Raw genomic sequence first — 17,159 nt, 5'->3', positions numbered from 1 at the left:
AAATGTTGAAAATTTAGAATTTGAATTTATTCACCGCACTCTTGGGCAACAGTCCCCAAAAAAAACAGCACGTTTCGCTCCGGAGAATCCTTAAAAATTTCTCCGCACACTTGCATAAATACAAATGTTTAAAATTATTTTTTGTTGCAGGTGGCAAGGGAATCGAAGACGCCGCCGAAAACAGAAACTATTTAGCGCAGAGGATGGCTGACGAGATACATGAAATTATTCGGTATTTTTATTATATATACTTATCTGTACTGTTACTTATCTTTGACGGCCGACTGGCGCAGTGGGCAGCGACCTTGCTTTCTGAGTCCATGGCCGTGGGTTTCCCACAACTGGAACATGTTTGTGTGATGAACATGACTGTTTTTCAGTGTCTGGGTGTTTATCTGTACATCATAAGTATTTATGTATATTATTCATAGAAATATTCATCAGTCATCTTAGTTCCCATATTGCCCGCGGCGTCTAGCGTTTCGATGGAAAGGTTAGGGGGAAAACTAGATCAAGCAGTTATTGAGCACACTCTCCGAAATATATCTTATAGAATACCGAGAGGCAGGCAACATTGCGACGATGCTCTAAACTCTGAAATTTTTGTACACTACACGTCCAGACGTGCCCACACCCAAGGCCACGCCCACCCCCACTCAGAGGCGTGCTCAGACGCATACATTCATTCCAGTTGGAATGAAACGGAAAAGTCATGCAGAATAAATTTTCCCCAGAGTGCTCCAGTTGACGTCGTACGTGGAAGACGGCGGTGAGAAAGACAACGTGGCGGTGCTCAAAGCGCTGCAGAACATGATCCACAACAAGACGGGCGCTGCGCACGAGTTCCTCAACGTGAGTACTCGCACTGAGCTAGCTAAACCTTGATCATGAGCCGATGAGCCAAAAAGCGTTGCCCAACTTGTTTCGCAACGTTCATCATCTATTGCTTTAAAATAAATGTAAAGTTATTAATCGGGAAGTCTGGTCTCTCGCCAGGACCCAGAAGCTCTCCGCAACAGTTACGGCGAGAGGGCGTTACGATCGGTGCTGACGTCCGGACAGCGCGCAGCGGAACACCTCGCGCCCGGACAGGCCGACACCTTGAGAAGAACTGTCAGGTAATACATCCGGCTCGAAGGACCAACGCCATGAAACTTCATAACAAAACACTAGACTTGCTCTTTAGCACTAACAATGAACAAGGCAATGCCTAAATAAGTATCTTAGGAGATTCCTAGGCATACTTCAACTGCTCATCAATAGTTTTAACCTAAAAGATGATGAATCCATTTTTTTCTATAGACATTGCCTTAATCATTAGACATTCTATAGAAGGATAGTAAACACTCGTCGTCTAACGACGACTCCCAGCGGCCGTGCCACTATGCGTACGCGCACGCGATGGGATTCATGTATTTCAGTAATAAAATATCTCATTGTAATATGGACCTTTGAAAAAGTAGATCGAAACTGCAATGTTTCCTATTAGATGGCGCTACGGTCGCTATAAGACTGATGTATAAGGCATATACTAATTTCGGCATCGATGGTAGGAGAGCCGTTGCTTAATTGATTAAAGTGTTCAGGCCGCGATTGCCAGATACTCGCAGGTTCAGATCCTGTAGGTTCCGAAAATTTGTATATGCATTTTAAATTTATAAAAATTGATAATTCCTCCAACAATACAATCTGACTTGATTTTAGGCATAGAGTTTGTCAAAACGATTAAGAGTTGGATTTGTGAGAAACCGTAATAAACGGGGACGAGAAACGCGGGGAACCACTAGTATATTAAAAATTACGACCTAAGGGCCTCATGTGTTTCGAACGGAGTAGGGTTAGGTTGACGTTTGGATTTCTGTGTACGGACTAACCTGCACCTACTGCCCATGTCCTTGAAATGCCCATATATGCAAGGTTAAATAAAAAAAAAGTTGTGTGTACTTATGTACACGCGTTAGAAGTTATACTTCCTTGGCGTAACAAGTAAAAATGTGTGTGTTAGCTCCGACGCACGACTGGAGTTTACTCCTTAAGTACGATGGTCGAAACATACACAAAAAGAGCTTATTTAACTGAATAAAGATTAATACCATATGAAAGGGTAAATTAAAAATCCTGTGCAATTTATTCACACACGGCAGAAGTGTAACTTCTTAAAAGTAGCCTACGGGAGATCGAGGTGGATGTAGAGTATCAGAACTATTAGGATAAATGTAATGTTTATTATTTAGTTTCCACGGTAACAAGAATAGGAAAAAAAATGTGTAATGTTTTCTATCTCACTCTGTCCCATACATTTATGTGTTTGTTTCTTTACCTAGATAATATTCGGTTTCCTTGGTAACTTAAATAGGAAAAATAAGTTAATTAAACGAAAGCGACGTTGCATGTTTGCGCATCACAGTTGCCGGGCATGCAACGTCGCAAAGCGAAAACGTAACGAGGTCATTCATCAGTAGATTTCGCTCCTCACATTTTTCTCATACCGGGCGCCTTATAGGAAAAGGAAAATCGATTCTTAAGGAGTAAACTCCAAAAATCTTTAAATTTTTTTATCATACGCCTTATTTTTTTGTTAGTTTGTAGACACTTACAATAGAAAAAGGTATTCAATACATTGATTTTTTATTATAACACTTAATCTTACACTTACTTAAAAAGAACATTACTTAGAAAAGTAATGGGTGCATACTGGGATTCGAACTCGTCCTCCCGGAAGTGAAGTCGAAGTCCTACCCACTATTTCACCCATATTTACTGAATATTTAATATTTCACAAACTATCTAAACTATATATAGTTAAGAGAAAAAAGTCTTCGAACAAAAGTTGTTAGTTTTAACGTAAACAATTACAGGCCGAGAGCTTTCTGGTATATTTTTTTTCTAACCCTGTATATATTTCTATATAAATTTATGACAGAAAAATATTTACAGGTCCGGTGGAATCAATGCAGATTTGCTGTGCGATGAGAGGCAGTATGGCCACGGCAGAGAACCAAAGGTGAACTTTTATTTATTTATTTTGTCTATTACCTAACAACATTAAAATAGAACAAAATTTCAATATTTTTAAGAAAAAACTTAAAACCTTTATAATTGACAAAATCTGAGTGCGGTCCTGGCTATGTATGACAGTATGAAGTAATAATTTTACCCTCAAGATTTTTAAATAATTTCTGATTGTTTTTTACGTGCCGTTGTTTGTAGTTTTAATATTACCTACATAAAATAAGTTGTAAATATTCTCATTGAGTGAAATCGTAATTTCTTTTGCGAAAAATAAACGTCTTTAACCACATAGCCGCAACTAATAGCATATGAAGTTTTAAGGTTGGAAATAACCTTAAAACTTCATTTCATTTATTTTTTATTTATTTATTTATACTTTTTATTTGTACACATGTGGTGTAAAAACATTCAGAAAAAAAACGGCTGTGTACTTTATGTACACGCGTTAGAGGTTATACTTCTTTGACGTATAACAAGATAAAAATCATTTCAAGGCCTTGAAGGACATGAATCCATGGCGGTAAAATAAAAAAAATAAAAAAATTCGCCTTATTCTACGTTTGTAGAACAAACGACACTTACAATAGAAAAATGGTACTCAATACATCGAAAATTTTATTATAACGCATTATCTAGTAAAATAAAGTTAATTTAAAAATTCAAAAAAAAAAAAAATCTGCCTAAATAAAGAAATCGACATAATAAGCATAATTAAATTTGGAACACTAACTCATTATCGGACAAACCAAGTTTCACTCAACATTATAATGTGAGATTTTTGTACAATTAAATCACCGGAATGAGCCCGCAGACTTTGACAATTGAAACTGTTCACTGTCAAACCTTATAGCTAACTTCAGGGTGTCGGTTTTTTGTGACGGTGAGCACGCGCATTGTAAATTTTATTCTCGTTTATTCCGTAAAAAAAGACCTAGGCCCAGCCGTGGACGTCGATTGGTTGACATGATGATGATGCCCTGATAAGAAACCCAGTGCACCCCATTGCTAACAGGTTACCGAAGTAATTACAGACACATGAGACTCAGTTAGGCGGTGGATTCCCCCTTTACTCAGATCTCCTCAATTATTAATACCGACAAAAAGGCAGCCTACAAAACCAGTCGATGAGTAAGAATTTGTATACTTTCAGGCGCAAAACCTGGCGTCCGAGCTACGCGGTCAAATCAATGAAGTGGACAGCGTTGTCAATGAGGGCGTCCGCGCGGCTGAGAAACAAGGAGGGAAAACTATTGCGGCCAGGTAATCCATACTAAGCGGCGATAGCGCATTGGGTACGAGCTCGCCATCAAAATTCAAATTCAAATTCAAAATTCATTAATTTCAAGTAGGCTTAATATAAGCACTTTTGAAACGTCAAGTCTGTCTTTTTGTAGTGACTCTACCACCGGTTCGGAAGGCAGATTCTACCGAGATGAAGCCGGCAAGAAACTCAGCAGTTGCTCTTTTCCAACATCAACAATTTACATTTTACATTTCAAAATTCATTTTTCTATCTTGTGAGAGATGAAAGCGGAGCCGGATGCTTCCAAGCAACCTTATCATTAAGAAATTCATCAATTGTATAATAACCTCGCTGAAATAAATGTGTTTTAACACATTCTTTAAACTTATGCATGTGTTATTTACACATTCTTTTAACTATGTATGTCCAAAATTACCTTAGGAATCATATTATAAAAGCGTATACTCAGTCCCACAAATGACTTCTGCACCTTTCGCAGACGATATGCAGATGTCACTAATTTATGACCATTTCTTGTAAGTCGACTGTTTATATCCACTTTTTGTTTATAAAGACTAATATGATGTCTTACAAATACTATATTGTTATAAATCACCTTCGAGAGACCAAATCCCAGCACGCACCTCTAACTTGCTACAACGCTGAAGGAGAACATTATGAGGAAACCTGCATGCCTGAGAGTTCTACATAGTGCTCTCAAAGGTGTGGAGTCCATCAACCCGCACTGGGCCAGCGTGGTGGACAACGGCCTTAACCCCTTCTCATTGTGGGAGGTGAGCCGTGCTCTGTAGTGGGCCGGTAATGGGTTGATGTGATGGTGACACCTTTATAGGTTAGCCGGCTACCATATTGGACTGCATCATCACTTACCACCAGGTGAGATTGCATTCAAATGCTAACTTGTAGTTAAACAACATTTGCGCAAGATACAGCAGTCCTTTATGGGATTGAGTAGAGTATATTAAGACACTAGTATGCTTTGCACGCTCATGGCGGAATTATGCGAGCGAGCCGCGAGCTTGATAAAACAGTGTAGCACCAGAGTTTAATGATTAATGCATTAGTTTTATACTTAATATAATTGTGTCTAGTCTTAACGAAATAAAGACATTAATTTTATGGTGTTCTGTTTCAGACTGGACCAAAATTTCCCTTTATACATTAATTTCGAAATGTTAAAACCCTTTACTTTACCTACCATATACCGTCTATCCCAATAAAACTGGAATGGAAACTTCATTGGTTTATGCGATATAAAAATAAGGCATTACTCTTATGTGTAATAGTACTGTTTGTTTGAAAAGCTAATAAATAAATAAAATAAACTAAAAAGTTTTTAACATGCGAAACGAACTTTTTGCGGAGTATAGCAAATTAAGCTTAATTTTCATAATATTATCTATTATGAAAATTATATATATGGATATCCGCAAAGTAACGCCTGCTTCTATCCAATGCTCCAGGTTGGAGACGGCCCACAAATGGTTACTGCATCCAGCTGCCGATCCTTCCACCAGGATCGAGGGGCAGAAGGCTATCAACAGCATCGTATCACAGGGACAGAGGGTATGTGCCATATATATAATTAATTTGAATTTGTACGTCCGTAGATATTTATTTTGACCAAAAAATCCTACGTGAGCGCTTTGAACTTAAGTAGGAGGTTAAGTAGGTGACCCGTATCATCATCATGAACCACCACCATTACCGGCCCACTAAGGATACGGGTCTCCTCCCACAGTGAAAAGGGGCTAAGCGTAGTCCACCACGCTGGCCCAGTGCGGATTGGTGGACCTGTATCGTGGGATCCAAATTTTTACTGATCTTAAAATTGGTAACCATAATAATATGCGAAATACTTAAATAATATATATTGGAGTTTACTCCTTAAGAATCGATTTTCATATATAAGGCGCCCGGTATGAGAAAAATGTGAGGAGTGAAATCTACTGATGAATGACCTCGTTACGTTTTCGCTTTGCGACGTTGCATGCCCGGCAACTGTGATGCGCAAACATGCAACGTCGCTTTCGTTTAATTAACTTATTTGTCCTATTTAAGTTACCAAGGAAACCGAATATTATCTAGGTAAAGAAACAAACACATAAATATATGGGACAGAGTGAGATAGAAAACATTATACATTTTTTTCCTATTCTTGTTACCATGGAAACTAAATAATAAACATTACATTTATCCTAATAGTTTAGATACTCTACATCCACTTCAATCTCTCGTAGGCTACTTTTAGGAAGTTACACTTCCGCCGTGTGTGAATAATTTGCACAGGATTTTTAATTTACCCTTTCATATGGTATTAATCTTTGTTCAGCTAAATAAACTTTTTTGTGTATGTTTCGACCATCGTACTTAAGGAATAAACTCCAGTCGTGCGTCGGAGCTGACACACACTTTTTATTATTAGTCATCGTCATCGTCATCATATCAACCGATAGACGTCCACTGCTGGACATAGGTCTTTTGTAGGGAGTTCCAAATTCCACGATTCTGTGCCGCTTGGATCCAGCGGCTACCTGCGACGCGCTTAATGTCGTCTGTCCACCTCGTTGGGGGTCGACCAACGCTGCGCTTACCAGTTCGGGGCTGCCATTCCAGCACCTTGGGACCCCAACGTCCATCCTTTCTCCGAACTATGTGCCCGGCCCATTGCCACTTCAGCTTCGCGACTCGTTGAGCTATGTTGGTAACTCGGGTTCTTCTACGGATCTCCACATTTCTGATTTTATCGCATAGAGATACTCCGAGCATAGCTCTCTCCATTGTCCGCTGAGTGACGCTGAGCCTTCTTATGAGGCCAATAGTTAACGACCAAGTTTCTAAACCATATACCATGGCACTGGCAACACGCATGGTTCGAAGACTTTCGTCTCGAAGCACTGAGGGATTTTTGACGCAAAGATTTCACGAAGTTTCCCGAACGCTGCCCATCCGAGTGGGATTTGGCGTTTCACCTCCTGAAATAGGCTCGGTAGGAAGTGAACCGCCGAATTATTAGTGAATAATCACTGAGAGTAAACAGTTATTGCAATATTAATAAATAATACTACGACAATACACACATCGTCATCTAGCCTTAAAGTAAGCGTAACTTGTGTAATGGGTACTAAGATGACTGATGAATATTTTTATGAATAACATAAATAATTATAATATAAATATAAACACGCAGACACTGAAAAACATTCATCCTAATCACACAAACATTTTCCAGTAGTGGGAATCGAACCCACGGCCTTGGGTTCAGACAGCAGGGTCGCTACAAACTGCGCCAATCGGCCGTCAATTATCTTTAAGTGCAAGTAAAATAATAATAATAATAATAAACTTTATTTAGGCCAAAAATAGTTTGTACGCAGAGTTCTAGATTAAGTATATAAAAAAAAACATTGCGTTTATGATTTATAAAGAAACAATACTTCTTAAAACATAAGATTTGGTTGCTGGTGCCTTCATCAGATTTCACAGTTTTATAAGTACCAGCGACCTTTAAACCAAAAATAATACCTGCTTACATAATAAATGAGGTTAGTAATTGAAAATATATAGGAATGTACAAAATGTTTGTAAGACCAGGTTCCAGTTACGCCAACTCCTGTACTAGTTAAAACTGTATCACAGTGAGTTGCCATTCCTCGTGCCCAAGTACTTACTATAAGTCTATACTATTTATTCTATATTATGAATAGGTAAACAATATGTGTGCAGTTTTAAGATAATATAATAATAGTAATAGCGGGTAGGTGGCTAAAATCTTATGAGACACGTTTAACCATCCACCCGCCACTTCACTATTGCTTTGGCAGTATATGGCAAAGTTTAAGAATGTAAGTATTGGTTAGTATGTAATTGGTTAATATGATAATCAGTAATTAATGTGATATTTTACAAGTATCAAAGTATTATCATACTACGATAGTTTGTTACAGTTTTTAATAAAAATGAAGTGCATCTAATTATGATATATTATGGATGGTTTTTTTTTTTTTTTGTGAGAGTGAGTGCTAGTGCGTGTATTATGTGTGTTTAAATGTGTCTGTGTGTTAAAAATTATGAGTGATGGTGCGTGTATTATGTGTGTTTAAATGTGTCAGTGTGTTAAAAATTATATAATTTTTTTCAGAAGATCTTCTACTTCGTTATAATTTTGGGTAATAAGGTATTTAATCAGCTCTGTTTTACATTTATAAGTAGTATAATTTTTTAACATTAAATTTCTGCTGAGTGCATTATTTAATTTAGGACCAAGGTAATAAGCAAATTTTTGCGCAAATACTGTTTTTAACTTGGGTAAGTTAAAAACTAAATCTTTTCTACGTCTCGTCATGAACGAAGGTCGTTTTTTATGTTGCGCAATAACAACTTGTTTTATAAATAATTTCCTGACTGAGAGTACGGCTAGTTCGGAGTATAACTGCTTTGTAGGGTAAGAGTATGTCTTGAATGCCATTACTTTAAGTATAGAGCGCTGTGCTCTTTCAACTGCTAATAGGGTAGTTTTAGAAGTACCTCCCCAGGCATTAATTCCGTACATAATAATAGATTGGCATAGTGCAAAATATGTCGTAAGGAGTAACGAAGGTGAACATATATGCCTTAGGCATTTAAATATATAAATAAGTTTCCTAATCCTACTGCTTAATTTAATTATGTGCTCTTTCCAGTTTAGATTCTGATCAATCGTAATACCAAGATATTTAATAAAGCTTGTTTGTTTAATGCAGTAACATGCGCAGTCTATTAAATCATTGCATGTGTGAGCTTTTATAGACATAGACCCATGCTGAGGTTGAGTTTTGTTATCCAACCACGTAAGTAAGTTGTTATCCAACCACGTGGTTACCATTGTGAGACCCTTATTTGCCAAATTATTAATTTCTTGCCAAGACTTTCCACTAAACAGCAGCACCGTATCATCAGCAAAAGTAATGATTTTTCCCTTTAGCAAAGTCATGTTGCATAAATCATTGATGTAAATCAAGAACAAGGTAGGACCAAGAACGCTACCCTGAGGGACACCGAATTGAATACATTCTTCCTGGCTCTCATAATCATTGATTTTTACACGCTGCTGTCTATTGGAAAGATAGTCTGTAATCAATTGGAGAGGTAGTCCACGTATGCCAATATATTCAAGCTTCCGTATTAGTATGGGGACAGATACGGTGTCGAACGCCTTGGCTAAATCTAAATAAATTCCTAGAGTTTTGTGCCCATTGTCCAATTGCCCTACCACGAAAGAAGTTAATTCATGTAAGGCATTGTCAGTTGATTTGTTTTCCCTGAACCCAAATTGGTTTTGTGAAAGAAGGTTATTTGACTCTAAGAATTTCTTTAGCCTTACATTAATAATTTTTTCTAATATTTTTGCAAGAACAGATATAAGGGAAATTGGTCTATAGTTCGACACCGCATTTTTGTCTCCAGATTTGTATATGGGAATAATAATAGACTTTTTGAGTAGCTCTGGAAATACACCGTCATTTATACATTTGTTACAAATTATGGCAATAGTTTTCGAGAAAATATTTACCCCTTTTTTAATCAAAGATGTAGGAATTCCATCCGAGCCACATGATCTACTAGATTTCAAGTTTAAAATTATGTGTTTAATTTCATTTTCGTCGGTTGGCAGAAGCAAAAATGAATTTACAGGTTAACCTATGGTTTGAATATTTTGCTTTCGAGTAAGTTCTTGTTCACTTTTTTGTAGTCTAGTCAAAATATTATTAGATAAATCACTGCCGATTTGAATAAAATAATTATTCACGTAGTTGAGTGAGGCCGTAGGTATAGGCTTTATATGTAATAGCTCTGGAGAACTATTTTCTTTATTATTTAAAGGGTTTTCTTTTTATTATTTATTTCATCTCTATAGTAGTTATTTTTAAGTGTCTTAAGTAATTTATTACAAGTGTTACGATAACGTTTGTAAGTTATTTGAATTGTATGATTATCTGGATCTTTACGGAGCTTTTTATGAAGATTATCACGATTCCTCATGCATCGGCATAGTCCCGGAGTTATCCAAGGTTTTAAATTGGTTTTACGTCTAGATAATTTTAAAGTAACTGTATATTTATTCATTGTTTCTTTGATAAGTCCCACAAACATGCTTGCCATCGCATTAGAGTCAAGATTAGAAAGAATTTGTGACCAATCTAATTTACTTAAGTCTTCTAATACGGCATTAAAATCAGTTTTTGTACGTTTATTAATATGTTTAGTAGTTTTAATGTTTATTTTACGCATTGATGTCAAAACACAATAGTGGTCCGTTAGTGATGTATTACAAACAACAGTAAGAGTGTCACTTCTCGTTCTAATGAAACTATGATCTAAACAATTATTTTGTCTCGTAGGAAAATTGTGAGCTGATATGAGTCCATGCGATGCTAAAAGGTTTACGTATACTGATGGCTCTTTATTAATTAATTGTTGCTCAGATATATTTATATTCAGATCACCCATTAACAGAACACTTTTGTATCTTCTAAGTTGGAAAAGAATTTTGTCCAAGGAGTCTAAAAATGGTTCTAGGTTTTTAAAACAGGGTGGTCTGTATAAGGAAATTATTGCCAGTTCATTATCTATAGTAACAACCAAACAGTTAGCTTCTTTACAATAATTGGGTTCAATAACAGTACAATGTATATTGTTTTTGATGTAAATGACAACCCCATCGTTTTGATTTAGGTAATTTTTAGTAGAATAAGATAAATAATTATTCATTTTTGGTATAACAGAATTTGTAGTTAGCCAACATTCAGTGAGTATAATAATATCATATGAAATATCGAAACGTTTCAGCAGAACCAGTAGTTCGTCATGATTACAAGATAAACTTCTAATGTTTTGAGTCAAAATGTTAAAAGTACCATTAAACTGATCAAATACTTTCCTACATTGCTCTGGCATATCCACAATCACAGCTTTGCCGACATTGATAGTATCATCAATGTCAGCAACTATCTTTTGTATATTAGCCATGGTCAACGTTACAATAATTAAAAGTAATCATGATATGAACGAAATAAGCTGCGATGCCTTTTGAAAAGCAAATTGTGTTTACCAGGATATTAACGAAGTACGATCTGAAAAAATAATATTCAATTTTTATTAGTATGAGCGTGTGTGATGTCTTGTGTAAATGTGGCATATGAGTGCGTGTATTTTGTGTTTGGAGAAAACTATTACAAAAAATAACATAAGTCACTAGGTTAGTAAAAAAAAGAAAAACATTGAAAAAACACCAATAATATTTAAATTGTCTATAAAGGATACCATTTTCACTATTACTTGCTGGCTGGTTATATCTCGCAAGTCTAATTGGTAGTCACATAACATTATTGTTAAGGCTAGAAGAATTTTTATCTGAGTCACCAGTTACTAGCTGCTCAATTTGTTTTTGAGATTTTATCGGCAACACCGGATATCCTTCCGATTTTCTTAGAAATATTTTACCTCGAGAAATCCAACAGAATTGATATCCACACGTTTTCTTTGCTTGTCTCGCCAAATAGTATAGTTTTCTTCCGAGTGGAGTCAGTGCTTCCGAAATGAAAATTGGACGCTCTTCACCTGGGAACTGGATCAACTTGGTATTCAATTTGCCCGATTTGTTTGATTTATTATATGTTTTAACAGCCCTTATTACTGCCGAACTGGTTTGTTCTGATTTATATTCTACAATTATGAGACTTTTCTGTTTAGTTATTTTAGTTTGGATTTCATGAATCGCATCGAACATGACTGGTACGTTAAGAACTTTGTGTATGTTAGTCACTATTGATTTAAGATCATCATGTTTATTAATGGGCATATTAATTTCAATACGTGATGCAAGCTGCCTTTGGAGAACATTTTCCATTTTAATTTCTAATTCTTCAATCCTCTCCTGAGTATCTTTGTGTTCAAGCATAATATTTTCGAACTTTCGGTTTAGGTCGTTATACATAGTCGTAGAAGTTTCAAGCGCACTTCGCAAATGTGAATTTAGTTTAATTAACTCCTCGTTTTGGTTTTTCAAATCTCTTATCATCTCATTAAGTGACTCAAATTTTTCGTTCTGGTCACGTTTCAAGTCTGTGATGAGAGTCTTAATTTCTGTTTGGAGGTTTCCTAATTCTTGCGAGAAATCATCTTTTGGACTGCGTACTTTGCGTTTCCTGCTCGTAAGTAGATCTCGCTCATCACCTGAGCTCGCTTGTGATGATGTCATAGCCACTTCAAGAGATCGGATCATGTTTTCTCCTTTATTCTTGCATATACTGCCACACACTGCCACACACTATTGCACGGTTTGTACGATTGATTTGACGCGTCCGCACGGTTCGCAGCGGAGCGAGGAATTAGGAAAATAAGTTATAGATAGATAGATAGATAGATAATATTTTAAATGCCAATGTAAGTTTGTTTGTTACGTTTTTGCGCAAAAACTGCTTAACCGATCCTCATGAAACTTTGTACACATATTCTTGGAAGTGTTAGAAGTAACATAGGATTCTTTTTATACCGACATTAAGCTCGGTTCCTTTGGGAGAGGGGATGAAAGTGTTTGACGATTTTACACCGTAACTCCGACAAATTATAACCCATTTCAATAATTTTGTATTATAGAGGTTATATATGTGTTTAATTGTGGCCAAACTGTGGTTGGAGATAGAGATAGGAGACGCTTAGCGATACTGAATACTTTTTTTTTTTTTTTTAGAATTACAATTAAATTTAATGCCACATAAAAAAAACAAAATCAAGCGCAGACGAAGTCGCGGGCAACAGCTAGTAAGTTATAAATTAAGTTTTCCTGTCGCCTTCTCGCAGATAGCTGATAACCTCCAAGGTCGCGAGAAGGCAGAAGTCATGCAACTGTGCGCGGAAGTACAGAGGCTGGCCGACCAGCTGGCAGATTTGTGTATGAGCGGCCAGGGTGATTCGGAAAAGGCCAGGAATATCACAAGGTCAGTGTTTTTTTATTGTGTTTCAAATGGTCTTTTTTTATTCCACTAAAAATTAGCCCTTTACTGTAATATCTGTCGTAAAGACGCGTTATACGAGAGTAAATCTGGGTACCTTCAAATCATAAGTGAATAGTCGTCTTCTTCACCATGAGGTGTGATAAAAGTTAAGTATGAGTTTATATAAGAGAAGAAAACTACAAAGTTTTTCTATAACGCGGAACCAATCTACCGTGTTATAGGGGGAGTACTGTAATCTGGAATGAGTTTCAAGGTCATTCGCCCTTTCTTTTGTCAATAGGGATTTAACGGACAAACTGCACGAGCTCAAGCGAAGCATGGAGCGGGCGGTAGTCAATCGAGTGGTGGAGGACTTCATTGACGTTGCGGCTCCTCTGAGACACTTCACCGATGCGGTCAATGCTCCCGAAGGTAGGATACATGCCTCTTAACTCACAGGAGAACAGGAATTCTTATTATGTAAATCAAACTTTATTTGCTATTCTCCGCGAAAAGCAGGAGAATCTGTATAGCGTTAATTATATTCTTTTCAATCTCTATACTCTACACCAAACAGATCTTCGGCAATGTACACACCAGACCATCCTCAGGATATGATGACTTTACAAAGAATAGTTGTGAAGTGGCACTTGAAAATTGTTTATTGCAAAGTCAACATTTTCTGCGGATCTCCATAATGTTCTCAGAGGCGTGGACTCCACACGCCTTTGAAAACATTATGGAAGACTCTCTGGAATGCAAGTTTCCTCGCGATGTTTTCATTCACCGTTAAAGCAAGTGATGTTTTATTTGCTTAAAACGCACATTTTTATTTTATTTTTTTCAGTATTGACAACTACAATCAGTAGATAGACATTGTGTAGATTTTTTGTAATTTGTAGCCTACTTCCTAACACTCAAACATACACACATACACACAAACATACAGCACTTATATTTATATCAATTATTTATTTTGGTGGTTATTTGTTATAGGAATAGGTAATTATAATGTTTAGGTTATTTTTTAAAAAAAAGCTTCACTATCGCATTAGGTTTAAGTATTCTGTAATGATAGTGTTAGAATAAGAATATAAATAAATAAATTATAAACTATGGGCTACAAGTTCTTATTGACTTGTGTCTAGTGTACTCAAGTCTAGCACTTCTGTCCGCTTCAGACGTCTGATCCTTTCCACAGTCAGTAGGCTGTGTGCCAGTGGATTGGGGTGTTTTTTTTTTTATTTATATACTTTATTTGTACACCACAAATAGAAAAAAAAAACAATGGACACAACAAAAGCAAACTTAAAAAGTAGGATACAAAGGGCGGCCTTGTCGCTTAGTAGCGATCTCTACCAGGCAACCCTAGGATTAGGAAAACCAAGAGAAACCGATTGGTGGGGTGTATTATTATTATATACATACTTACCAACAATTACACACTAATAGTTATCCAAACACACATAAAATACTAATAATAATAAATATAAAAAATAATAAACTAATGTATACTATAAAATACGATACATACTTAAACATGAGTAAGAGTTTATCACTGTCGTCTTTATTTATTATTTATTTATTGTTGCTCAAGATAATGAGCTTTAACAGCATGTTTGAATATGTCTAGTGACCTTGATTGTCGTATGCGTTTTACCAATCGTTCCCGATATTTAGGGCTATATCTAAAACGCACATAACTCGGAAAAGTTAGTGGTCATCGCCGCTTGTGTACCTAAGATACCGGAACATTGCTAATTGTGTTAACCTCTGTGTCCAGGAACCCCCGGGCGCGATGCGAACTTCCAGGACAAGTCGTCCGCGCTGGCCGCGTTCAGCCAGAAGGCGGCGGCCGCGGCCGGCATGGTGGCCGCCGGAGTCCGCCACAACAAGAAGCTGGCGGACCAGCTCATCCACAACGCGCAAGAGGTGACCACTCTACATATCAATTCTAAATTCGTTTATTTCAAGTAGGCACACTTTTTAAGGGCTTTTGTACGCTTCTGTACATTAAAACTGTTGCTGAGTTGGTTGGATAGTAGTCGCAAAGGAAAACTCCAGAGAATTCTTCTTGTTTCTTTATTGTTCTTGTTTCTTTCTTGTGTTACCGCTACCGCCTGCCGTTGGGAACTGACCCGGCGTACAACCGGGTGCGGTATTCATACGAATTTTGCCACAAATGTACAGGCCCTCTGATTGGTTCTGTTTCTCGGCCAATCAGAGGGCGTTATTTCGATCCAATCACAATGGGTTACATTTTAGGCAATTATAGTTAAATATGCTATTTTCTAAGTGCTATTACATATTAAATTCTATTATATACTATAAAATAAAACTATTTACAGGTTAGATTAAAATTAAAACACACGAAATATTGTCTTTAACGAAATAAGTGGGTGACGTCCTGTCTCTTTCCTGCTTACGCCTATCGTCCCGCACAACTTTTGAAACGTCAAGTCCGCGTAAACAGCAAACTCCGCGTCGACAGCCGGTTGGCGCAGTGAGCTCTCTGCGTCCAAGGCCGTGGGTTCGATCCAGTGGCGTGCGCTGGGTTTCTTACCAGGGTATGCATACAGCAGGAAAATTGCATAAAACGGCAAAAAGCCTCATGCTATACGAGATATATATCAATTTTAGGGTAGGCAGTGCTTCTGTGCATGTATGAAGTGCACGCCACTGGTTCGATCCCCACACTGGAAAAATGTTTGGGTGATGAACATGAATATTTTTCAGTTTCGGGTGTTTATCTGTGTATTATAAGTATTTATGTGTATTATATTCATACAATTATTTATCAGCTATCTCAGCACCCATAACACAAGTTACGCTTAATTTGGGGCTAGATGGCAATGTGTGTATTGTCGTAGTATATTTATTTATATATAGATAGATAGATAGATAAAGTCTCTATTGCACAAATTAAAAGTGAAACAAGAAATAAAATATATATATATAAAATTCGCAAAGGCGGTCTTATCCTTTTTTTATAGATTTTGTTATGTTGTGTTCTTTTCTGTTGTATTCTGTGTACGGTAGTGATACTCTGCGAATATTGAAGTTTTTAAACTAAGATTTTCTTGGTTAATCAACATTTCTTAAATATAGTTCGACGGGTACAAATTTGCTAAACTCCGCGAAAAGCAGGAGAATCTTTAAGGTGTAATTTATAATTGCTTCGATCTTTATACTCCACACCAAACAGATCTTCGGCAATGAAACCTCTACGCACGTTTCGCTTCGACACCTCGGGGGATGTTGACCTTACAATGAATAATTTTCAAGTCACTTAACAAACATTCATAAATCATAAATCATGGGATTCCACAAAGTTACGCCCGTTTCTATCCAACGTTAAATCAGTCTGTTTGTAGTGACTCTACCACCGGTTCGGAACGCAGTTTCCACCAAGAAGAGCCGGCATAAATCAGCAGATTGCTCTTTTTCAACATCATTTTACAGTTAACAATGTTTAGAATGATTCTATCTTGAGAGAGATGAGAGCGGAGCCTGCATCCAAACAGCCTTGTCGTTAAGAAATTCATCAATCGTATAGTAACCAGGACTTATTTAACCCGAAACCCTCATAAATCTGATACTTCTAATTAAAATCCTAGCCCGTTAAAAAACAAAGTCAAAAATATCTTCATTCAAGTAGGCCCATTACTTTTGATGCGTACATAAGAATTACACGGTAGTGAGATGATGGCGATAACCATATTCGTAAACTTAACACTAAAGCTACGAGGGTTCCAAACGTGGTCTAAGAAGAAGCCCACATCAAAGTTAGCCGGGTGTTTTTTTTTGTTATTACCATCTCACAATGTCATTTAAAATTATTAGAAGAGCAACCTGGTTAGAGCCATAATTTACACCCAAGCTTTTTTATCGATTACGTAGTCTTTTAT

The 17,159-nt window shown here is 36.8% G+C and overlaps 1 protein-coding gene across 2 annotated transcripts in view; it reads left to right on the top strand.

Annotated features, from left to right (window-relative positions):
* Positions 1-17,159, top strand: part of LOC120634437 (vinculin) — a 66,807-nt gene that overhangs the window by 28,452 nt on the left and 21,196 nt on the right. For both annotated transcript variants that reach the window (XM_039905005.1, XM_039905004.1), the window contains exons 7-15: positions 151-232; positions 735-852; positions 997-1,118; positions 2,938-3,004; positions 4,163-4,272; positions 5,740-5,842; positions 13,118-13,254; positions 13,553-13,683; positions 15,035-15,183. In XM_039905005.1, the coding sequence (XP_039760939.1) occupies positions 151-232; positions 735-852; positions 997-1,118; positions 2,938-3,004; positions 4,163-4,272; positions 5,740-5,842; positions 13,118-13,254; positions 13,553-13,683; positions 15,035-15,183 (1,019 nt within the window). The remainder of the gene's footprint in view (positions 1-150; positions 233-734; positions 853-996; positions 1,119-2,937; positions 3,005-4,162; positions 4,273-5,739; positions 5,843-13,117; positions 13,255-13,552; positions 13,684-15,034; positions 15,184-17,159) is intronic.

Source organism: Pararge aegeria, chromosome 24 (genome assembly GCF_905163445.1).
Source record: "Pararge aegeria chromosome 24, ilParAegt1.1, whole genome shotgun sequence".
NCBI lineage: Eukaryota > Metazoa > Arthropoda > Insecta > Lepidoptera > Nymphalidae > Pararge > Pararge aegeria.
The sequence above is the reverse complement of the archived record's forward strand: the minus strand, read 5'-3'. Positions and strand labels throughout refer to the sequence as shown.